The sequence below is a fragment of the Carcharhinus amblyrhynchos genome, chromosome 15 (assembly GCF_965287045.1).
Source record: "Carcharhinus amblyrhynchos chromosome 15, sCarAmb.v2.hapA, whole genome shotgun sequence".
Taxonomy (NCBI): domain Eukaryota; kingdom Metazoa; phylum Chordata; class Chondrichthyes; order Carcharhiniformes; family Carcharhinidae; genus Carcharhinus; species Carcharhinus amblyrhynchos.
The window spans coordinates 5361420-5387541 of record NC_137338.1 but is presented as its reverse complement, the minus strand read 5'-3'; the positions used below and the strand labels follow the sequence as shown (position 1 = coordinate 5387541).

Below are 26122 nucleotides of genomic sequence, written 5' to 3'. Positions count from 1 at the left end.
CTCTATTTGTAAAGTCTTGTATGCTTTTCGTATACATCCAAGGTTCTGTGTAAAGCACTTGCTGAGGCAGATTGTGAAGGCAATACAGTGGTCAACAAACAAGACCATGTAAACTGATTTCAAGAGAGCAAAATGGTCACTGTTTTAAATTTTCAGATACTTTCTCAGTTGTATTTCAGCAGGACATGATCAAAATTCCTACGCAATATGAGCAAAGAGCATTCAACACTATATAGGTTTTATCCTTCTAAAATGCAAAAGTATCTGGACAACACGTGTTCGGGACCGTACAATACCATAACAAAGTGCCATTGGTTACTAGCCTGTCAGTTGTAATGGAAGGAGTGAAAACAATTTTGAAGTGAGCATCAGAATATCTTACAAGGAACGTGAAGGTATGACTGCAGTTTATCCCCAAAAGCATACCAAAACCAAAACACTGAACAAGCATAATGATAATAACGCAAATGCCATATATCTTCAAATCTGAATGGAAGAAAGCAAAAAGAGCGAAGCACCAAGAGTGAGCAAAAGATGGAAAACTTTGAAATGAAAAGAACAATCTTTTTTTAAAGTTTGAAATATTTGTAGCTCATGATGCTAAAGGTGATAACTCAGAGGAAATGGAGCACGAGCCAATGTTAGCAACACTATGAATCTTGAGATGTCAGGTACAGTGGGGTTGGATGAACAGCACAGCTGCACCCTGCTTTGCTGAGCAATGTCAATCAAGTGATGGGACCCAAACTACCTTTCAAACAGCAGCCTCCTTGATGGAGGTCCATCCTTCCACATAGAAGCAAGTACAGGCTTTGCTGTGGGCTTCTGCTTACTGGGAACAGAGCTTGGAAATTAACTAAACTTCTTTCAAATAGACCCTTTCAGCCAGTTTACAGAATAAAATTTCATTTCCTCAGTAGGGAAGTATAATTAGGCCACAAGAAGTGAAAGACTTACTGCCCGAGCTGCAATTTCATTTGTGGCCATATTCCTTACGATTATGGTATATCTGGAGATGAACTATTTCTTGATTCACAAATTTCATATCTGTTAAGCTGTGCATCATCCTTTAATTTTGATAGCCATGTTTCTTTCCCTAGCCCCTTGCTTGTTTCCTATATTACCACAGTGACTACATTTCAAACGGACTTGTAAAGTATTTTGGGTTGTTGTTAAAGGCACTTAAAATGCAAATTGCTCTCACTTTCCTACAGATGACGTGGAGGCACCAGCGTTGGACTGGGGTGAGCACATTAAGAAGTCCCACAACATCACGTTAAAGTCCAACAGATATATTTAGAATCACGAGCTTTCACCCGAGGAAGGAGCAGCACTCTGAAAAGTCATGATACCAAATAAACCTTTTGGACTTTAACCTGGTGCTATGAGACTTTTCACTGTTTCCTTCAGATGCTCAGTCCACACTGCTGCGCATCTCCACCAACTTCTGTTTTTGATTCACAATGATTACTTTTGTGAACCCAATCAAGGGAATCACAATCTACCTAGCTCAAAACTGACCAAAGAAAGCTACCTTTGTGATTTATCATTGCCATCTTCAGATATCGAATGTTTCACCTCAGTGTCCTAATTTACTCACGATCCTCCCTTATTCTACAAGAACATCCAAAAACACAGAAGAACAGAAAACATGGACCTCACAGTCCATCAAGCCTGTTTCGCCATAACCATTTGATTTTGAACTTCAAAGCTACTTCCCCACCCACTCCCCATATTCCTCAATTCTCCAACACACCAAAAACTGCCCATCCCAGCCTTAAGTATGTTCAACAATGGAACATCCACAGCCCTCTGGGGTAGAGAATTCTCCAAATTCACAGCTCTTTGGAGTCATTTTCCTGCATCTCAGGAAAATGCATCTTTATCCTGAAACTGTGTCCCCATGTTTGAGATTCTCCAGATCCTACCTGTAGGTCTAATGCGGGGGGGCTATACAATAAATGGAAGAACAATCAGGAGTATAGACACACACAGGGATCTGGGTGTGCAAGTCCACAGATCCTTAAAGGTGGCAACACAGGTGGAAAAGGTGGTGAAGAGGGCATATGGCATGCTTGCCTTTATTGGACGGGGCATAGAGTATAAAAGTTGGCATATGATGTTGCAGTTATATAGAACGTTGGTTAGGCCACACTTGGAATACTGCGTCCAGTTCCGGTCGCCACACTACCAGAAGGACATGGAGGCTTCGGAGAGAGTGCAGAAAAGGTTTACCAGGATGTTGCTTGGTATGGAGAGTCTTAGCTATGAGGTGAGATAGAGTAAACTAGTGTTGCTCTCCCTGGAAAGACGGAGGTTGAGGGGCGATCTAATAGAGGTTTATAAAATTAAAAAGGGTATAGATAGGGTAAACAGTTGGAAGCTTTTTCCCAGGTTGGAAATGGCAAACACAAGGGGTCACAAGTTCAAGTAAGGGGGGGCAAGGTTCAATATAGATATGCAGGACACGTATTTTACACAGAGACTGGTGAGGGCCTGGAATGCAATACCAAACAAGGTGATTGAGGCAGACACGCTAGGATCATTTAAGACTTATTTAGATAGCCATATGAACAGACTGGGAATAGAGGGATACAAACGGATGGTCTAGTTAGGAGCACATGATCAGTGCAGGCTTGGAGGGCTGCAGGGCCTGTTCCTGTGCTGTATTGTCCTTTGTTCTATGTTGTATAGGTGGAAAACCAGTGTGAAACCCACTTCATATGGTCCTGACCTTCCCTCAAATTGAGTTCACAGGTATTTCTGCAGCAGCACAGTTTATTACATATTGAAATGTTGTGGGGTGGCTTGGTTTTTTTGTTGAAGGTGAGATTGCAAGACATATCCATTTTAATTACATTGAGTCAATTAGTATAGTGTCCTGTACCATGGGCCTTAGTTGCTCAATACATTACGCTGATCTTTCTCTATATCCTAGTTATGACTGTAACACTATATCCTGCACCATCTCGTTTCCTTCTCTATCAACAGTATGCTTCGTATAGCGCACAAGAAACAATACTTTTCACTGTATACTGATACATCTGACAGTAATAAATCAAATCAAAATCAAGCACCGAAATTCCCCTCTATCTGAGCCCTCTCTCTGGAATCAACTCGACAACATTCCAAAAGCTCTCCACTCTTCCAATTCAAGCACCTTGACCATCCCAGATTTTAATCACTCCAGGAATGTCTATGACTTCTGCTGCCTTGATACTAAACTCTAGAAATCTTTGTGCTTCTCTTTTCTCATTTTAAGACGTGCCTCAAAACCTCACTCTTTGATGTTTGGTCATCTGCCCTAATATTTCCTTTCATGGCTCAGTATTAAATTCTGTTTGCTAATCACTCCTGTGAAGTACCTTTGAATCACAGAATCCCTACAGTGCAGAAGGAGACCATTCAACCCATTGAGCCTGCACCGACCACAATCCCACCCAGGCCCTATTCCCACAACCCCACGTATTTACCCTGTTAACCTGCTGACACTGAGGGGCAATTTAGCATGGCCAATCAATTTAACCTGCACATCTTTGGACTGTGGGGAGAAAACAGGGCAGCTGAAGGAGACCCAGGCAGGCTTGGGGAGAATGTGCAGACTCCACACAAACAGTGATCTGAAGCTGGAATCGAACCCGGATCCCTGGCACTGAGGCAGCAGTGCTAACCACTCTGCCACGTGCCACCCCGCCATCCCTGTATTTAATTTACTCTCTGTACAAGTTGTTGTTGCTTTTGTATGGCCACAGCCTTCTCCAATTCCCACACACATTTTTGGCAGTGACCCAATTTGAATTTTGTCATAAGCTCAGTCAGTGAACAGTCCTTTCATACATAATTGGACAGTCCACTGAGCAGCTAATAAGTCTGTAATACAATGAGTGAGCAGCTGAGCACTAAAGGTAGATATTGCTGGGCTGTCACGGTATCACATCACACAGGCTTTAATAAACAGAGGATTGTTTAAGTCAAACCTTCAAACAACAGCTGAATTAAAATTGAACTGTTGGTAAAAAAAAATGCAGAAATTTGTAATGCCTCTTTCTCAGCAAGCAAGAAAATCCAAATCAGAGAAAAGGATTGAATTTATATAGAGCCTTTCATGATGCGAGGCCATCTGGAAACACTTTACTGTCAATGAAGTACTTTTGAAATTCAGTCACCTGTTGTTACGCATGAAAGTTGGCAGCCGATTTGAACACAGCAAGATCCCACAAACAGCAATGAGATAATGACCAGATACGTTGTCTTCAAGTCATGTTAGTTGAGAAATAAACACGGGCCACAACAACTGGGATAATGCCCCAGGTCTTTTCTTTGCAAGTCTTTTACATCTAGCCAAGGCAGCAGATTTTTTTTTTATTCTTCCAAAGATGTGCAGGTCAGGTGGATTGGCCATGCTAAATTGCCCCTTAGTATCCTATGGTCTGTCGCTTAAGGGGATCACAGGATCAGCGGTGTGTTGCTACAATTATACAGGACCTTAGTGAGACCACACCTAGAGTGTTGGGCGCAGTTTTGGTGTCTCCTTTTCTGAGGAAGGATGTTCTTGTTCTTGGAGTGCAGCGTAGGTTCACCAGGCTCATTCTGGGGATGGTGGGGCTGATGTATGATGACAGATTTGACTAGGTTAAGATTGTTTTCACTGGAGTTCAAATGAGTGAGGGGGGAATCTCATAGAGACTTATAAAATTCTAACAGGACAAGACAGGGTAGATGCAGGGAGAATGTTCCTGATAGTGGGGGAGCCCAGAATCAAGGCTCATAGTTTGAGGATTCAGGGCAGACCATTTAGGATGGAAGTGAGGAGACATTGTCTGATGTTCTAAAGTACTTTTTTCTGCACATTAGTCTTTTGAAGTGACAGTATAACTTTGCACCAAAGAATGGTGAGCCTGTGGAATTCAACACAACAGGAAGTAGATGTTGCCAAAACATTGAATGTATCCAAGAGGCGGCTAGGTATAGCACTTGGGGTGAATGGGATCAAAGGTTATGGGAAGAAAGCAGGATTAGGCTATTGAGTTGGATGATCAGCCATGATCATAATGAATGGTGGAGCAGGCTCGAAGGGCCAAATGGCCTCCCCCATCCCTATCTTCAATGTTTTGATGTTTCTACGAGCAGGATAAATACATGGGGTTACTGGGATAGGGCCTGGGCAAAAGGCTTTGTTTGAGAGTCGGTGCAGACTTGATTGACCGAATGGCCTCCTTCTATGCTGTAGGGATTCTATGATGTGGGTGTCGCTGGCGAAGCGACCACTTGTTACCAATCTCCAATTGCCCTTGAGCTGAACACTTTGGTAGACAGTTAAGAATCAACCACATTGTTTGGGTCTGGAGTCACATGAAAGCCAGCCAGGGTAATCATGCCAGGTTTCCTCTCCTGAAGGTCTTTCGTGAACCTGATGGGTCTTTACAAAAACTGAAGATAGTATCATGGTCACCATGACGGAGTCTATTTTTACAGTCCAGATTTTTTAATTGAATTTAAATTCCACCAGCTGGCATGGTGGGATTTGAATCCACATCCCCAGACCGTTGGTCTGGGTCTCTGGATCACTAGTCCAGTGACCTTCCATTATACTGCCATCTCTCCACAAGAGACAACAACATGGTTTAAACAGAGAGCTGGAAATATTGACAATATCACACTTATCAAACATAGATTGGCTAAATTAAATACACTTTTAACAGAAGCAACACTGCCACACGCTTCTTTAATAAAAATTATTTTGATGCACTAATGGACGTGAGCCCCAGAATACATCTTGCAATCTCACACCTTCAACTAATAACCAAGCAGCTCCACAAAGTCTCACACTGTAATAAAAAACTCTTACTGCTTTAAAAAACTCTACAACTTTAAACTCAGTTTGAGGTGAGGGCAGGACCACGTGCAGTAGGTTTCGCACTAGTTTTCCACCTCTACGGCACAGGTTTAGATACATCCCAATGTGACTGGATGAGTTCCACAAGAACACAAAGGGGAGCAGGAATAAATCATACAGCCATCAAGCTGGCTCTGCCATTCAATGTGATCACGGCTGATGTTGCATTTCGACTCCATTTTCCCACCTGTTCCCCATATTCCTTGATTCCCTGAGATCTCAAAAGTTCATCTCTGACAACCAATCAAGAATCAAGTAGACAGGGTTGTTAAGAAGGCATATGGTGTCTTGGCGTTCATTGGTAGGGGGATTGAATTTAGGAGTCGCAGCGTCATGTTGCAACTGTACACAACTCTGGTGCGGCCGCACTTGGAGTACTGTGTGCAGTTCTGGTCCCCACATTACAGGAAGGATGTGGAGGCTTTAGAGAGGGTGCAGAGGAGGTTTACCAGGATGTTGCCTGGTATGGAGGGGAGGTCCTATGAGGAGAGACTGAGGGATTTGGGGTTGTTTTCGCTGGAAAGAAGGCGGCTAAGAGGGGATCTTATTGAAACATATAAGATGATTAGAGGTTTAGATAGGGTGGACAGTGATAGCCTTTTTCCTCGGATGGAGAAAGCTAGCACGAGGGGGCATGGCTTTAAATTAAGGGGGGGTAGTTATAGGACGGATGTCAGGGGTAGGTTCTTTACCCAGAGGGTGGTGCGGGATTGGAATGCCCTGCCTGCTGAGGTTGTAAATGCGCCTAGTTTGGGGGTGTTTAAGAGATCTGTGGATAGGTTTATGGACGAAAAGGGATTGGTTTAGGTTAGTGGGTCATTGTTTTTTAACTGGTCGGTGCAACATCGTGGGCTGAAGGGCCTGTTCTGCGCTGTAATGTTCTATGTTTTTTTAACCTTAAAAATGATCAACAATGGAAAATGATTGGAGAATTTGAAATATTCACAACTGAGTGAAGAAATTCCTTATCTTCTCCTGTCTCCTGGCTGTAAGGTCCTGGTGCTGTGGACAGTTTGATAGGTTTGTACAGTCTCAAAGCTGATCCACAGCACAAAACTAGCCTAGTTCAGTAATCGATGACTACTGATGGACTGTAGAGGTAGCTGTGGAAACAAATGACATACTACTACCATAGAGAAAACTCTTTTGAAGTTGGGGCTGTGGCACGTCATTGGAGTAATGGCAGAGTGTGTTTGCCTCGCTTTTAATCCGTTTGTATATACTGCCATTAAAGTCAGGAAGAGAATCCATTACATGGGGTCCCAGAAGTCAGAGGGGGTGGCTGATTGGATCTCAGTTCAGTACTCCCACGCAAGAACTGAAATCGGAACAAGAGCTAGATGTTACCAAATGCAAGGAAACATTCCCAGCTAGTGCTGGGATGGGGCACAGCAGAGAGGCTGGGGAGGGGGAAGAGAAGGAGGACTTCCCAGACATAAGCTGATATTGAGAGAGGAGAAGTTGGAAGAGACCCAAGGATTTCTCCTGGGGTCCTAAGATCATTCCTGCTCCTCCTGGTTTCCAGGGAACTGACCTCGATTAGGATTCCCGCAGAATTCTGGTTAAAATGGCATCATTGGGCCGCAATCTTTACTTTTCACTTAGGCCCCAGTCTGCCTGTAGAAGGAATCTTAGGTGATTTGAAAGTCAAAGACGAGCAATAGGACAGTAAGATGATTTCCAATTTTAGCTGCTCCCACTCAAATGTTCACATTAAGCAGAGAACTGAATGGGTTAAATTAACGCACAGGGGTTCTGAAACAGAAAGCGCTCTATTCGCAACACCAAAATCTCTCAAGAAATGATTTTCTTCATAAGCCTCAATTTGATAGGATCCTTACCTGCTGATGGCTTGTTCTTCGTCTGTTATACCAGTCTCCCTGAATGCTCGGTTGGACTCCTCTAAGCTTAGGGCAATTGCTCTCTGTAGGTCATCTTTGTCATCTCCAGTAAGGTCAATTACATCTGTAATTACAACAAAGAAAATCCTTGAATGAGGGACAAATTTATATTTTGGGCTTTGGCAGGGGAGGTGGGGGACAGGAGAGAGAAAAGATTCTTTTGAAAGACCAAGTACAGTAAAAGGACCACAATTACATGGATTTCAGCAAAGTGTAAATAGTTGGTTGGTGAAATATTCAGGAGATTAGAAGGAAAAGCACTCATTCATTCAAGTAGATATTCAGTCCTTCCAAACCTTTTTTTTAAAATCAAAGGCAAGTGATCTACAATTTTCACATAAAATGGAATAGATTCGATCACTAAAACATCCCAGAAACATTTGTAATTAAAAATGTATCTTATTCAGGCAGTATATACACAAGTGGCCTTGATGGAAACTACGGGGAGTATTTTGACACTGTATGGCACACCGGTGGTTAAGGTCTGCTCATTGATGGGGAGCAAATTAAGGTGCATTAAAATGCCAAGAACAGGTATAAAAAAAATTAAAAATGCCAATGGAATGTTGGTCTTTACATTGAGAGGAACAGAATACAAGGAAAATAAAGTCATTCTTAAGTTATACAAAACCCTGATAAAACCACAGCTACAGTACTGTGAGCAGTTTGGGATACTGCATCTTAGGAAATCATACTGAACTTGAAGGAAGTGCAGCTAAGGCTGACTAGAATGATACCCGAATTCCAAGAACTGAGTTACATGGAGAGATTACATAAACCTGGATTGTATTCCCTGGAATTCAGACAGTTGAGGGGTGATTTCATTAAAGTTACAGTACAGTGTTCAGGGAAAACTATTTCTGCTACTTGGTCAGTCTTAACAGTCTAAAAATTAGAGCAAGTGAAATTAAAAAACGCTTTGACATACAAAGGGTGATAGGAGTGTATAACTCTCTTCATAGGAGCAACCATACATCTTAAATCATCATCATCTTCTTGTCGTATTGCCACATCTTCCCTCGCCGCTGTTCTGCATGGCTGAGGCTCAAGATTTGAAGGCTTTCAGATGCATGGCTCTGGTAGTAGAGATGTCTCATTGTTTGGAATGCCGCTCCACAATCACAGCTGACAGACTTTGTTCGGCTGTAACACCATTTCTACTTAAGAACCTCACGTTGGCCAACACCGAGCCCGAAGCAATTGAAAACCAGCCAAGCAGGTCATATTTCACGTGTTCTGCTGGGACGGATCATTAGATAACCTGTGTACCTTTGCCTGGAAATGTCTTGCCCAATGAGCAAGGTGGCAGCAGTGGGGGTTACGGGCTCTGGGCAAATGATAACAAGCTGTCCCTTGACTTAAACTTCTTTGTTGCTGAAGCTGTAGGTCTTTTGTTTTCCAAAGATATTACATGGGGAAAAAGTGGATATGGAGTTAGTTCAGAGCAAAATGTACTTATTAAATGACAGAGATTGAGTCATGAGGCTGAATAAATGCTGGCCAGCAATGCTTATGTCCCACGAATGAATTTTTAAAAAAATGAATGGCCTGCTCCATATCCTGTGTTTCCAAATTGATGAATTAAGTGTATCTCACAGTAAGCGTATTGGCTCAAGAATGATTTCGCCCACAAAAAAAACAACAGCAAGAGCAGCGTTGCCAATATTGGTAGCAATATTCTAAACAATAAGCCTAGTGACAAGACTGCATTTGCAGTATGTCACATCTGAAATGAGGAAAACTAGAAAAGCTGCAAAGTGCCGCATTTCAGTCAAACAAGTTAACACTTTGTGAAGTATTTTACAAGAAGCAGAACAGTTGGAAACAAGAACCCTCTGTTATAGGGCACATCTAAAGAAAGAGACAACAGGCCAAAAACAAAATGAGTTTTTTAACTGCAGCGTGTGCTTATGACCTGGAAACCATTCCCTGACAGGACGGTGAAAGCAGATTCAATACAACTTCCAAAAGGAAAGGGAAAAAATGGGAAAGCTTTGGGGAAAGAGTTGGACTAATCAGCTCATGTTTTCAGAGAGCGAGAACAGGGCCAATGGGCTGAATGGTCCCCTTCTGTGCTGAGTGGTTCAGGAGAGGGAAAAACAAGTGGAAGTCAAGAACACAGACACAATTTAATACTGTCAAACCACATAGACTGGAAAGTCCCAGTTTCAATTCCTAACTTGTCCAGTATGAGCTGTTCATTGCCTGGCAGCAGTAGGGTTAGAATCGGCCTTCACATGACATATTAGGGTGGGAAAAGGAATTCAATTAGGATCCCCATTTCTGGCTTTATCAGATGTTGTTGGAAAAAATGAATGTTTGGGAGCAGGTTTAGGCTCCCATAATGGTGTCATCACCCAATTCTTTTCCTGACACTCATTTATCTGGCTTGCACACAAACATTATCGGCTCTGCCATTCACTATGGCTTAGCTTGGGCTTCATCACCACTGTTCTGTCCACTCCCCATATCCCATAATTCCAAAAGACCAAAAGTCTGTCATTCCCAGCCTTAAATGTATTCCGAGATGGAGCATCCACAACCTTCTAGGACACAAAATCCCAAAGATTCATAACCCTTTGAGTGAAGTAATTTCCTCTTACTTCAGTCCTATATCATCAGCCCCTTATTCTGAGATTGCATCCCAGTGTTTTAGATTCCACAACCTGTGGAAACAATCTCTCAGCATCTGTTCTCTAAAGTCCCTTCAGAATTTCGTACGTGTCAATGAAATCACCTCTCCTCCTTCCAAACTCCAGGGAATACCAGCCTATTTTGCTCAGTATCTCATCAGTGGTGACCTGCTTCACCCCAGGGACCAATTTAGCTAACGTTCACTGCGCCACCTCCAAAGCAGGTACATCCTTTCCTAAATGTGGAGGTTAAAACTGTGAACAGTATTCCAGACGTGGGTCTCACCAAAATCCTATGCAACTGTAGCATGATTTCTTTATTCTTGTACTCCAATCCCCTCACAATAAAAGCTAACAGGCCATGTTCCTTCAATGTATTCCAGCAATGATTCTCAGGTGAGAAAAGATTTGGGGCAGAGGGAGAGAAAAGTAGGGAAACACCCACTCTCACTTCCCCAAAAGCATATGCATCAATGGATAGGTTGGCTTCCAATGCAGGGTTAGCCAAAGATAAAAATCATTTACAGGCACCTGAATCACCTGCTGTGAGCATACACTCAGCAGCAGCAGAGACTGACCCTGCTTGCAGTTCCACAGCAAAGAGAATTCGCTCAGTTCCAGTTCTTAGAATACAAGAGATGCAGAAACTGACAGCTCGGATTTGGAGCAGTCTGGACAATTACAAGTTCTGTGTACAATCCTTTAAGACTGGTAACCAAAAATCATAGTACAAAAACTGATATTTGAAAATAGGGTGAACTATATTGTTCAATCAAAATAATTATTTCAAATACAGTTGTTGCACAAGATGTGGATCAGTATCTTGTCAGTGGCAGCAGTTAAGGCATTCTGACCTTTTTTCAACCGAGTACTGTACGAGCAACAGAAGTCACAGCACAGAAATCTCTTTCACAACAAGTACCCACTTGACCCCTGCTTCTAACATCTCCGATACAATAAAACAAGCAATGTTGAAGCAAAGCCAATTTGCCTGCGGGTAGATTCTTTGTGTACAATCTCAATGGGACAGACAAGAGGAAGAGGCAGGCTTTAATTCTGGGAAACTGAAACTTTGATGTGCATTAGAAAGGTTCTGTTGTTATTATATAATAGCAAGCATTTCTGTAATGACTTTCTCATCGTAAAATTGGCCCAAGATACCTCACAGGAGAGAAATCACACTAATCTGACACATGAACACAAAGCGATTAAGAAACCAGAGACTGAAAGGCTGGTTTGAGACAGGTTTCAAAGAGTGAGTTAAAAAAAAATTAAAGGTAGAGATGTGCAGAAGTTTAGGGAGGGAATTCCAATATTTAGGGCCTAGAAAGCTGAAGGCATGGCCATCAACAATGGAGTGATGCTCATGAGATTAGAAACAGAGGAGCGGAGAAATTGGGAAAGGCAAAGCCCTGAGAGAGCTGAAAGAAAGGATAAGAATTTGAGATCTGGGTCAATATAGATCAGCAAGCATGTGATAAAAATGAAGCACATGTATCACTGATGAATTATCAATAGGACTCTATCATGCAGGTAACAGCACAGATATATGCATGTAGACACACATGTCCCAATTGAAACAGACTGCTGCTTGCTGCTTCTGCACGTTGCAAAGACTAAGCATCCCAGAGTAGCTGATGGTATACACCTGAGGACAGCACAAAGACATAACTTGGTTCATGAGTATTTGGCATTAATACCAGCAAGTTAGAAGAAATTATCAGTGGTTTCATATATTTTGAGGAGGTGCGAGAGCTGGAAAGATGGTGTGCATTTAGCTGAACCAATCAGACTAGCATTGGGAATATGTCTGCATTCTGATCAAACATTGAGATTTAGTGCTTTCCTGAACAGAATCCATACATCATTTGTTGAGTAAACCCAAATCACTTTGATAAACAGCAGGGTTGGCTTGCAAGAGAAGGAGTCCTTTTTTGAATTGGCATCTTTATTTGACAACACTGGACAAATGAGTCAGGTCAGCCTCTCAATTGAGGCTGAGGCTGGTTAAAGATGTGAGGCTGGTCAAAGAGAGAAAGTCAGAGTATCACCTCCCATGAATACTTGACAGAGCCTGGGACAAAAATCAGCTGTTACAGTCAACTTACATTTCATCCAAAGGTAATCAAAAAGATAAGGCATTTTATTTGTTCTACTAATAAGGCTAATCGGCGACAGAACAAAAAACAAAGAACACTACAGCACAGGAACAGGCCCTTTGGCCCTCTAAGCCTGCGCCAATCACATTTATCTATCTAAACCAACTGCTTATATCCCTCTATTCCCTGTTTGCTCATATGCCTATCAAGATGAATCTTAAATGTCACTAACGTCTGCCTCAACCACTTCACTTGGCAGTCCATTCCAGCCCACCACCAATCTGAGTAAAAAGCTTCCCCCACACATCTCCACTGAACCTTTCCCCCTTATCTTGAACTTGTGCTCCCTTGTAGTTGTCATTTCTGCCCTGGGAAAAAGCTTCCAACTATATATCCTTTCTATACTTCTATCAGGTTGCCCCTCAGCCTCCGTCTTTCCAGGGAGAACAATCCCAATTATTCAATCTCTCCTCATAGCTAATACCCTCCATACCAGGCAACTTCCTGGTAAACCTTTTCTGCATTCGCTCCAAAGCCTCCATATCCTTCTGGTAGTGTAGTGACCAGAATTGGACACAGTATTCCAAATGTGGCTTAACCAATGTTTTATATAATTGTAACATTATTTGCCAACTTTTCTAGTTGTATAAAATGCATAAACATCGCAGGAGCTCAGAATCTGGAAACACTACTCTGTTCAAAAACTTACAACCTCTAAAACAGACAATGTAATTTCACATTGATCTCATCTTAGCAGCCTTCTCATCAGATTTCAGAAGACTGAATCATACACTCGGTCACATGTGGATAAGTGCAGGATCACATACCAAAAGCATTTCAAAGTTTACAGCTTATGCTGCCCAGATCACAGTATCGGTGTCTGCACATTGCAACGTGGAAGCAAATCTCTGCTGCAAAGGATGTGGAATCCATTCACAGAAGACCAATCAAATGAATCCAAGCAAAATATCTATGTTGGATCTAAATATTAGAACATTATCTGGGACCTAACTTCAAGAGGACAAGATACTCCATCAATTAGAGGTACACTGTGAGTCCATTCACTCAATTTATTTTTCATCTATAAACCCAAGAAAATATAGCAAGATAGGAGGAGGAGCACAGAATCATAGAATCCTGCAGTGCAGAAGGTGGTCATTCAGCCCATCCAGTCTGCACCACAATCTCATGACTCCATGCATTTACCCAAGCTAGTCATCTTGGCACTAAGGGGCAATTTAGCATGGCTAATCCACCTAACCTACAAATCGTTGGACTGTGGGAGGAAACCAGAAAACCCGGAGGAAACCCAGGCGGGGGAAGAACATGCAAACCCCACACAGTGACCGAGCCAAGAATTAGACCCAGGTCCCTGGTACTGAGGCAGCCGTGCTAACCACTGCGTCACCATGCTGCCTCAGGAACATAGGGAAAGGAGCAAACCATGAAACTTCTCGAGTCTTTTCCCATCAGTCAACCGAAACCTAACCCCATATACCCACCTTTGCTTAACGTCCCTTCATACCTTTAATTGAGAAAAATCTCAGATTCAAGATTTAATAACTGACTTAGCACCAACTACCTTTTAAACGGAGTTTGAAACTACTACTACTACCCCTGCAATGTCCAAGTGTTCCCTAACTTCACTTCTAAAAGGCCTGGTTTAACTTTTAGGTTAACAGCCTTGTCTAACAAAGTGACCAATCTGTTTTCACATTTTCCACTGAAAATATCTAACAAAGGTGCTACACAAGGGTTCAGCTGCTTATCATTACCTTTACTAACACCGTCAAAGATTTGGGCACATAATTATGCAAGACAACAGAAATCAAACAGGGTAAACACAAACTATCAGCCGTCTCCACTGAAGTTAGCATAGAATGATAGAATCCTTACAGTGCAGAAGGCGGCCATTCAGCCCATCGAGTCTGCACCAACAACAACCCCTCCAGGTATTATCCCTGTAACACCACACATTTGCCCTGCTAATCCTTCTAACCTATGCTGCCCAGGACACTAGGGGGCAATTTATCATGGCCAATCAATCTAACCCACGCATCTTTGGACGCAGGAGGAGACCGGAGCTCCTGGAGGAAACCCACACAGACACAGGGACAAGGTGCAAACTCCACACAGAGTCACCCAAGCTGGGAATCGAACCCAAGTCCCTGGAGCTGTGAGGCAACAGTGCTAACCACTGTGCTGCCCCCGAATAAAGGAAAAGCATCAGAAAGCTTGGAAACACTACACAATTGGGAGGTAATAAGTTTCCTTTATTCATCCTTATGGCAGCTTTGTTATTAACGCTTGTAGTCTACAACAAGTCTTCATCCCATACGTCACTTACTTGTGTCAGCCTGGCTTCCTACACTGATGTAACGATCGTTGCTGGTTTGTCCTGTGTGATAGTAGGCTTCTTCCTGTTGTGGTGCTTTGGCATTCTTCTCCGTCAGGAAAGAAACAGCTTCTGCAAGATCCCCATTACTCGCCTGTAAAATGCATGAGCGGATAAGTTAACTGTAGACAAAGCGCTGGGCTTTGACAAACAACTCAGGATATCTACTGCCAAAGCAAATGGGCTGGAATGAGGACAATGATGAAAGCAAAATACTGCAGATGCCGGAATCTGACACAAAAACAGAAAATGCTGGAAAATCTCAGCAGGTCTGACAGCATCTGGGCAGGGAGAACAGAGCTAACGTTGAGTCCAGATGACTCTTTGTCACAGGCCGATGAGGCTGAAACAAATACCATAAGGACCATAAACACCTGTTCTGTGGTCTCCCCATTTTCCTCATCTACAGGTTGCTTCTGGACAAAACCATCCTCAGAGCTGTGGTCAGCATCCACACATTACACTTATGTAACAGCACAATGGCACAGTGGTTAGCACTGCTGCCTTACAGTGCCAGGGACCCGGGTTCAATTCCCAGCTTGGGTCACTGTCTTTGTGGAGTCTGCACATTGTCCCCTTGTCTGTGTAGGTTTCCTCCCACAGTCTGAAAGATGTGCTGGTTAGGTGCATCGGCCATGCTAAATTCTCCCTCACTGTACCCAAACAGGCATCGGAGTGTGGCGACTAGGGGATTTTCATACTAACTTCATTGCAGTGTTAATGTAAGCCTATTTGTGACACTAATAAATGAACTTTAAATTTTATGGCATCCAGCTCAAATTTCCATTAATATCTACTGTCCTGCTGCTGAAAGACAACTGATCCAACATCCAGTCTTAAGAAAATCAGTCATCACCTTTGATTTCACCCACACCTGCTCTTGACCAGAGTCAACAGTTCCTTCACCAACTCCAGCTGCTGTTTTAGGCTCATTCACTTTGCAATCTTTGCGTCTTATTTGTGCTGGGCTTTTATCCCCAGAAAGATCTGTCAGAAACTGCCTACTTCCATCTCCGCAACATCGCCACACCTCCACATCTCAGCAACACCCATCCCCAAATGTGGCAGCCCTTCAAACGAGCTGTTTACCATGAGAAGCCATGTAAACCTCTGCTCTGAGCTCCTTCAACACCCTGCTTTCTACCTCAGTCTTCTTCTATAACTTCCTTAAAAACAGCCTTTTTAATCATTGTTTTATTCCACCTGCCTGAAAAGCTCCTTTCTTGACATGGCATCCCATTGCTGATATTTTTGTTAATATGCCTTCAGAAAGCCGACTGACACAATTTCCCATGTTAACAGTATTAGATGAATGCAACACCCATGAACAGAGTCCATCCTACATTGTGTTCATACAAACAAAAACAAAGGCTCAGTCATAAGTTATTTTCTTTTTCCAAAATCACTACAAATCATTTGAGTTTGTAATAAAATGTAGAAATAAGTTGGTATTAGCAAAACGGACCATGGAGCTGTCAGATTTTTGTAAAAATCCAAAGGCGTCACTAATCAGGGAAGTGAATCTGCTCTATGGCCTACACAGCTCAACTTCCAAATCAGCGTTGACCACTTCTCTGAAGTGATTTAGCAAGATACACCAAAGATTAAAAATGACTGACGACTGTGACTCATGCAGCTCCACCACTACCTTCTTGGAATAACTAGTCATAGTCATAGAGATTTACAGCATGGCAACAGGCCCTTCAGCCCAACTTGTTCATGCCGCCTAGTTTTTAACATTAAGCTGGATCCAATTGCCTGCATTTGGCCCATATCCCTTGATATCCATCTTACCCACGTAATTCTCTAATGGTTTTTAGAGACAAAATTGTACCCCCCTCTACTACTGCCTCTGACAGCTTGTTCCAGACACACACCACCCTCTCTGTGAAAAAGTTGCTCCTCTGGACCCTTTTGTATCTCTCCCCTCTCACCTTAAACCTATGCCCTCTAGTTTTAGACTCGCCTATCTTTGGGAAAAGATATTAACTATCTAGCTGATCTATGCCTCTCATTACTTTATAGACTGCTTTAAGATCACCCCTCAGCCTCCTACATAGAACATAGAACATAGAACATAGAACATTACAGCGCGGAACAGGCCCTTCGGCCCACAATGTTGCGCCGACCAGTCTTATTTTTAAAAAAAAACATTGACCCACTAATCTAAACCACTCCTTTTTCGTCCATAAACCTATCCACCAATCTCTTAAACGCCCCCAAACTAGGCGCATTTACAACTGCAGCAGGCAGGGCATTCCAGTCCCTCACCACCCTCTGGGTAAAGAACCTGCCCCTGACATCCGTCCTATAACTACCCCCCCTTAATTTAAAGCCATGCCCCCTCGTGCTAGATTTCTCCATCCGAGGAAACAGGCTATCACCATCCACCCTATCTAAACCTCTAATCATCTTATATGTTTCTATAAGATCCCCTCTTAGCCGCCTTCTTTCCAGTGAAAACAACCCCAAATCCCTCAGTCTCTCCTCATAGGACCTCCCCTGCATACCAGGCAACATCCTGGTAAACCTCCTCTGCACCCTCTCCAAAGCCTCCACATCCTTCCTGTAATGTGGGGACCAGAACTGCACACAGTACTCCAAGTGCGGCCGCACCAGAGTTGTGTACAGTTGCAACATGACGCTGCGACTCCTAAATTCAATCCCCCTACCAATAAACGCCAAGACACCGTATGCCTTCTTAACAACCTTATCTACTTGATTCCCAACTTTCAGGGAAAAAAGTCCCAGACTATCCAGCTTCTCCTAATAACTCAAACGATCAAGTCCTGATAGCATCCCAGTAAATCTCTTCTGCACCCTTTCTAGTTTAGTAATATCCTTTCTATAATAGGGTGGCCCCACTAATATCTTGTACAACTTCAACAAGGCACCTCAACTCCTGTGTTCAATGTTTTGACCAATAAAACCAAGCATGCCAAATGCCTTCCTTGCTACCCTGTCCACCTGTGACTCCACTTTCAAAGAGGTATGAACCCATACCCCCTAGATCTCTTTGGTCTATAACTCTCCCCAACACCCGACCATTAACTGACGAAGTCCTGCCCTGGTTCAATCTACCAAATTGCATCACTTTGTATTTATCTAAATTAAACTCCATTTGCCATACATCAGCCCACTGGCCCAATGGATCAAGATCCCATTGCAATCCTAGATAATTTTCTTCACTGTCCATTATACCACCAATCTTGGTGTCATCTGCAAATTTACTAATGATGCCTCCTAAATTCTCATCCAAATCATTAACATTAATGACAAATAACAGTGGACCCAGCACTGATCCCTGAGGCACACCGCTGGTCACAGGCCTCCAGTTGAAAAATAACCCTCTACACCCATCATTGTCGTCCCGTCTTGTCATCATTTTGTATCCATTTGGCTACTGAATCCCATGAGATTTAACCTGATGCAACAATCTACCATGCGGTACCTTGTCAAAGGCCTTGCTGAAGTACTCCTGCTCCTATTTCTTATGTTCTTATTATGTTCTTATGAAGTCCATGTAGACAACATCAAATGCACTGCCCTTATCTACCTTCTTGGTTATCCCTAGAGATAACCAATGATACCTTGTCAGTGATACCCACATTCATACGAATGAATGAGATTATGAATAACTGAACAAGAAAATGTATTTTGAAGGGAAGCGACTACCAGTTACATTTTACCACTCAAGCTGAAAGGTTATGCTTCGTATTTCAACAGCACATATCTAATTCGCAATCCACTGCAGATTTTGCTTCTTGTCACCTTTCTTTCCTGTACATTAAAATGGACAAATCTCTGCCAATTTCACCCTGTCACTGACTCACAAAAAGCAAGAGATTACTCTCTCTTATACAGTTAAAAGAAAGGCTTCATGGGCCAGGTTGGCTCACTCAGAAGTAGTCACATCTGATCAAGAAAGCAGCAAGTCGTGCCCTACACCAAGAATGCAGCATCATATCCTCTTGATTAGCAACTCAATATTATAGAGAGGGAATGCTGCACTTTGAGGCCCTGTCATATTTGGCTAAGATGTTAAAAGAACTTGAGGCAATATGAGGAAAGACTTTTACTGCACAATGAGTTGCTATGATCTGGAATGTACTGCCTGAAAGGTGGCAGAAGATTTAACAATATCTGTCAAAAGACAAAAGAAGAGAGACCTGCATTTATCTAGTGCCTTTCACAAAAACAAACCTTCATGGAATGGATTAGTGCTATACATGAGGGAAAATAAATACAGGGCAGTGGGGAAAGAATGGGCAACTGAGGAGAACTGAATAGTTCCAATAAAAAGCTGGCAAAGACATGATGGTTAATGGTCTTCTGGTGTGCTATATCATTCTATGATTCCACGAAATCAAAGTCTGATCTGATTACTCCAACAATGAGGATGAACAGAGGGTTCCCATGACAACCTGAACTGTGCTGCACTAGGGGTGAAGTACTGCCGGTTACAGGTCCATCATTGGCGATGGTAAGCGCTGAAGGCACAATATAAATCCAATGTAACGGCAGTGGCAGCTGAGTGAAGAACATTGTGGAAGGAATAAATTAAGAGTATTGCACAAGGATTCATCTGCACATTCAAGTGGATTTGATAAAATGTTTTTCAGCTGGCATATTGGCACGAACATACTAAACAAACCTGGTTATAATACTGCTGGAGTGATCAGTGTCTTAGCAACTAAATGCTCATCTAAAATGCTGTGACCTTTTATTGGTATGTAACCCATCCGCTGCTGAATATGATATTCTGCATACAACCAAATATACTGACTTGTCATTGGCCGGCAGCCATTACTCCTATTACAATGCTTCGTAGCCCACACTAGAACATCAGTGTTAATTTCACTGATGTCTAAATACAAAATCATAACTTAGTAACAACCTACTTTCCTTTTAATTTTTGTGAGGGGGAATAAATGACAACCTGGGCCTGATCTAAAAACACGGAATCACGCAACTTACAGTGCAGGACACCATTTGGCCCATTACTTATGTGTATGCGCTCAACTGATATTATCTATTCTAATACAATTTCCATATTTCCCTATTCTTCCTTTACAAATATCTGTTCAATTCCCTTTCAAATTATTTTACAGTCACAACCTCAACATATATTTGTGGTAAAGCAGTGTTCTAATAAAAGGCGTCAAAAAAAATTCTTCTAACCCACCACTCCATTCTCCAGCTGATAATTCAGAGCTCATGCCCCTTGTTGTCGATTTCTCAATGAGTGGGATCAATCACCTGCTAGTTACACACCCAAAGGTTTTCCATAACCTGAGAATCTCAGTTAGATCCTTCTTAAAGTATTCTGTGACAGCAAAAAAGCATCAAGTAGACTCAGAGGTTTACAGCACGGAAACAGGCCCTTTGGCCCAACTTGTCCATGCTGCCTTTTTTTTAAAACACCTAAGCTAGCCCCAGTTGCCTGCATTTGGCCCATATCCCTCTATACCCATCTTACGCATGTAACTGTCTAAATACTTTTAGTACAAGGTACCTCACAAGAGGTCATTGCAGAAGGTCAGGGGACATGGAGTTGGGGGTAGGGTGTTAGCGTGGATAGAGGATTGGTTGTCAAATAAGAGGCAGAGAGTGGGGGTCAATGGGTGCTATTCGGATTGGCGGTTGGTGACTAGTGGAGTGCCCCAGGGGTCAGTGCTGGGGCCTCAGCTATTCACCATTTATACAGATGATCTGGAGGAGGGAACCGAGTGTATGGTGTCGAAATTTGCTGATGACACCAAGGTTGGTGGAACGGCAAATTGCGCGGAGGGTGTAGAGAGTCTGCAGAAGGATCTATATAGGCTGGGCGAATGGGCCAGGAAATGGCAAATGGAATTTAATGTTGGCAAGTGCGAGGTGGTCCACTTTGGTAGGAATAATGGTAGGAAGGATTATTACTTACGTGGCGAAAAACTGCAGCAGGCGACGGTGCAGAGGGACCTCGGGGTCCTTGTGCATGAGTCGCAAAAACCCAGCCTGCAGGTGGTCAGGAAGGCTAATGGGATGCTGGCCTTCATAGCGAGGGGGATTGAATATAAAAGTAGGAAGGTCTTGCTGCGGCTGTATAGGGCACTGGTGAGGCCGCAGCTGGAGTACTGTGTACAGTTTTGGGCGCCGTACTTACGCAAGGATATTTTGGCCTTGGAGGGAGTGCAGAGGAGGTTTACTAGGCTGATGCTGGAGTTGAGGGGGTTGAGCTATGAGGAGAGGCTGAATAAACTAGGCTTGTACTCGTTAGAGTTTAGAAGAATGGGGGGAGATCTCATTGAGACATATAAGATGATGAATGGGATGGATAGGATAGAGGTGGAGAGACTCTTCCCGCTCAGAAAGGACAGTAGGACTAGGGGGCACAGCCTCAAGATAAAGTGGGGGCGGTTCAGAACGGAGTTGAGGAAGAACTTCTTCACTCAAAGGGTGGTGAATCTCTGGAATTCTCTGCCCGTTGAAGTGGTGGAGGCTACCTCGCTAAATATTTTTAAGACGCGGGTTGATGGGTTTTTGATAAGAGAGGGGATTAAGGGTTATGGGGAGAGGGTGGGAATGTGGAACTGAGCCACGACAGATCAGCCATGATCTTATTGAATGGCGGGGCAGGCTCGAAGGGCTAGATGGCCTACTCCTGCTCCTATTTCTTATGTTCTTATGTTACTTTTTAAAAGACAAAATTGTATCCGCCTCTACTACTACCTCTCGCAGCTTGTTCCAGACACTCATCGTCCATTGTGTGAAAGAAGTGCTGCTCTGGACAGTTTTGTATCTCTTCCCTTAAACTTATGCCCTCCAGTTTTAGACTCCCCTATCTTGGGAAAAGATTTTGATTATCTGGCTGATCTATACCTCTCATTATTTTATAGACCTCTATTAGATCATCCCTAAGCCTCGTACGCTCCAGGGAAAAAAAGTCCCAGTCTATCCAGCCTCTCCTTATAACTCAAACCATCAAGTCTCAGTAGCATCTTAGTAAATTTTTCTGTAACTGGTAGTTGCTAGTTGAATATCCTTTCTATAATAGGGTGACCAGAACTGTACACAATATTCCAAGTGTGGCCTCACCAATGTCTTGTACAACTTCAACAAGGCGTCCCAACTCCTGTATTTAACATTCAAACCAATGAAACCAAGCATGTTGAATGCTTTCTTCACCACTCTATCCACCTGCGACTCCACTTTCAAGGAATTATGAACGTCTACCCCAAGATCTCTTTGCTCTGTAACTCTCCCCAATGCCCTACCATTAACTGAGTAACAGAACATTGAGCTATCATTACTGGAGTCATTCTGGTGAAGACTAGTTGTCCTTATTTCATTCTAATGGTGTGTCCAAAAGTGCATGCACTACTCTAATATTCGCCCAATCAATTTCTTGCACAAGCACACCGAAATGAAAAATTATTCTGCAGTCCTTTTCACAGAGGAAGGGAAAAGAAAAGAGGAAACAACTGGAGTGATTATTAAAAGCAGTTATTGCCATTACCATAGAATCAATCAATACACAAGAAAACCTAAAAAAGGGAGAAACTTAGTTGGCCAGCCAGATATCTACAGCCACATCCTCTGTCTCTTATGTGCAGAGATCCAAGTCACAGGCTGGTAGAGTTTAAGGGCCCTCTAGTACGAACTTGACTGTGGAGATCCACCTGCACAGTGGAGTCATGCAGAACATCTAAAATATTTCTTCACGCAATGGGTGAGAGAAATATACAGCTCTCTACCGCAAAAAGCAGTAGAGGCTAGCTCAATTAATCATTTTAAATTGGAGTGTGAAAGCTTTTTGCTAGCTCAGGGTATAATGGAGTGGGATATAGATCAACCACGATCTCACTCACTGACGGAAAAGACTGGAGGAACCGAATGGGATAATTCTGTTTTCTACAAAGGAAAGTCGTGATTTCTGAGATAAAGTAGGTAAATTTATGATTACCTGATAAGAACCACAGAATGATATGCCACAGGAGACCATTCAGTCCATTGCCCCAGTACCATCTCTTTTACAGAGCTATTCAATTAGTCTATGCACCTGCTCTTTCCCTATGGCCCTGCATTTTCTTTCCTTTTAAAGTGTTTATCGCATTTTGTTTTGAACGTTATTACGGAATCTGCTTCCATCGACCTTTCAGACAGTTTGGTCCACATCACAACACACTGTGTAAAAAATATTATTGCTACACTAGTTGCCTCGCCAATTACCATCAAAGTGTATCATCAAGTTACAAACCCTTCTACCAATAGAAAGTTTCATGTTATCAACCCTATCAAAATCCTTCATGATATGATCACCTCTATAAATTCTCTGCTCTTAATTCTCACAGCAAACGAGACAGATTCTCTAATTGCTTTGTGCAACTGAAGAATTTGTCTGTTTATGGTGTAAATGAACATTTTAAATTGAGACATGTATTGTCGATGAATACAGAATGCATTTTCAAGTAATTGCCCGCAAAAGAAGTTGAATAAAACTTTGGGGAGGAGAGAGAACTGGGTGATTTTTTTTGATCAATGTTCAATTTACTGGCCGTTGATTGGTAGCTTTATCTCTCTGTCCACTGAAATGAATTTTTAAAAACGAGTGAAAGGAAATCAATCACATGGATGAGCCAAACAGCATTTGAATTTTTGCAAATATTTCAGCCAATAGGGCTTTGTCTTCACTGCTATGATACAAGACTTCTATATAAGCAATTTACAATTGGTCATAATGCAAATCTAACAGGTTCCATTTCATTTTTCACACAATCCACAATCACCTGAAGTATCTCTATCACTAAATGCCAAGTACAGTACAGGAGTGTAACCACAGAAAAGATGCAACATAAAGAGACCATTCAGCCCATCGTGTCTGAGCCAATCATAAAAGATGGAGAAAAAAAGAAACTAGTCACTTGTACTAACCCCACTTTCCAGCACCTGGTCCACAGCCTTGCAAATTAAAGCACTTCTGGTTCAGATCCAGGTACCTTTTAAATGAGTTGAGCATTTTAGCTTCTACCACAAATGGTAGATGGCAAATTCCAGACACCATCCAACCACCATCTGGATGAAAAGTTTTTTCTTCACGTCACCTCTAATCCTTCCACTAATCACTTTAAATCTAGTCCCCTAGTAATTGACCCCTCAGCTTGGGCAATCAGGTCTTCCTTACCTAGGCCCTATCCAGGTGTAATCAGCTTAGATCTTGCCTGATCGAGCCCAAGATAGAATGCAATGTCATCTTGGATCTTGTTTGCCCCTCATGTTGAGACCATGACAGGACTTAATTTGAATTTTTTTTTGATTAGAATTGAAGTACCGAAAGGTACCAAAATAAACGGTGCAATGTCTTTTGTTGTCAAGCTTAGATCTTGATTGCCTCTTTTGTGGGGAGATGGACTGGATTCAATTGGAATTTAAATTTGGTTTTTGGAGCAAGCAAGGAACGGATTTGAGTTTGCTCAATCCATTCAGCACTGGGGGCTTTGTAGCTTTAAGAATGGCCACAGTGGCCAAAAACATTTGGCCTCCGATCTTCAGGGAAGCATTTTCCAAGGTGGCCTCCAAGACACACGACAACACAGAATTGCCGAGCAGAAACTGATCGCGAAGTTCTGCACTCAAGATTCGGCCTTAACCAGGATCTCGGGTTCATGTCGCACGACGTGTAATTCCACTATATGTGGGGGGAAAAAAATCTTCCTAACTGTCCTGTTTTGACAACATGCACACCTTGATTATGTGTGATGATCTCTGCCTGAATTAGTTTGCACAGTATTTAACACCATCTTACTCTTTGATTATTTGTAATTATCTCTCTGCCTTTAATTATCAGTACTTAAGTCATCTCTTCACTTGTTATACAGCCTGCTGACACTTTACACCTGTTGGCCCTTTGAAAAAAAGCAATCCAACTGGTCTCACTCCCATTGCTCCCTCTACACAGTCTTGCAAATCTTTCCTTCTCAATTTCTTTTTAATGCTACCATGGAATTTGTTTCCACCACTGTTTCAAGCAGGTGGCCCCATTGATACAGTTGAAGTGATTAATAGTTTCTCTGATCACCTAGAAGATCCCACGTTGATTCTAGGCCTGTATGGATTTAATTAGAGTGTCAGTTGGAACACCGCTATAGAATGCAGTGTCCTGGACTTGGAAATGAAATAACTAATGGGAATGGCACAATGGTTAACACTGCTGCCTCACAGCATCAGGGATCCGGGTTTGATTCCTGGCTTGAGTCACTGTCTGTGTGGAGTTTGCACTTTCTCCCTGTGTTTGCGTGGGTTTCCTCCGAATGCTCCAGTTTCCTCCCACTATCTGAAAAGCGTGCTGGTTAGATGCATTGATCCGAACAGTCTTCGGAGTGTGATGACTAGGGGAATTTCACAGTAACTTCACTGCAGTGTTAATGTAAGCCTTACTTGTGATTAATAAATAAACTTTCCTTTCAGCAGGTTTTTTTCCAGATCCTGCTTAAAAGGTCATGCTTCTGCTGACTAAGAATTGGGTTCACGTGTGATAGCCTCTTCAGTTGGAGAACCAGTTGATGCCTAGTTGGGCTGCTAAGATCTGGAATACATAACTTAAAAGAGTTCTGCAAACAAATTTAATATGAAATTATGAAAAGAAATTGGATACTTACTGCAGAGGTAAGAGCAGGAGAATGGGATTAACTGAATAGCTCAGTGAAAAAAATCAGCATAGGCACTTCCCTACTGCCAAAGAGGGAGGACAACAGACATATCTTTTATGTGTCTGCAAAAAGCATGACCATGCCAATTCAGGGACAGGTTACTCTTCTACTACCATCTTAAAACAAAATGCTCAGCTGGTCTGGCAACATCTATGGAGAGAGATCATTCTAAGATCATTACACTGGCCATCTCAATTTCCCTGCAACTCCCAGTCACTATTTATAGAATGGAATGCTGCAAGTTCTTTCAGGTCCAATAGTTACATTGTCATTAAACTAGCTGACAAGTGCAGAACTGCTGTGACTTGATGAATATTTCATGGACTGTTTCTTTCCCCACAGATGCTGCCTAACCTGAGTATTCCATCATTTTCTGCTTCAGAGTTCCAGCATCTGCATTATTTTGTTTATCCATCCAGCATCCTGCTCGACATCTTCCAGATATCAGCGAGATCAGAATTATTTTCAGCAGGCACAGAACTTATGCCTCAAAGGGAATGAGGAATTCAC

At 42.5% G+C, this 26122-nt stretch overlaps 1 protein-coding gene across 3 annotated transcripts in view; it reads right to left on the bottom strand.

Annotated features, from left to right (window-relative positions):
* usp25 (ubiquitin specific peptidase 25) overlaps window positions 1-26122 on the bottom strand; it is a 161375-nt gene that overhangs the window by 112094 nt on the left and 23159 nt on the right. For all 3 annotated transcript variants that reach the window (XM_080203374.1, XM_080203375.1, XM_080203376.1), the window contains exons 3-4: window positions 14877-15018; window positions 7738-7861 (exon numbers count right to left, since the gene is read on the bottom strand). In XM_080203374.1, coding sequence (XP_080059500.1) covers window positions 7738-7861; window positions 14877-15018 — 266 coding nt within the window. The remainder of the gene's footprint in view (window positions 1-7737; window positions 7862-14876; window positions 15019-26122) is intronic.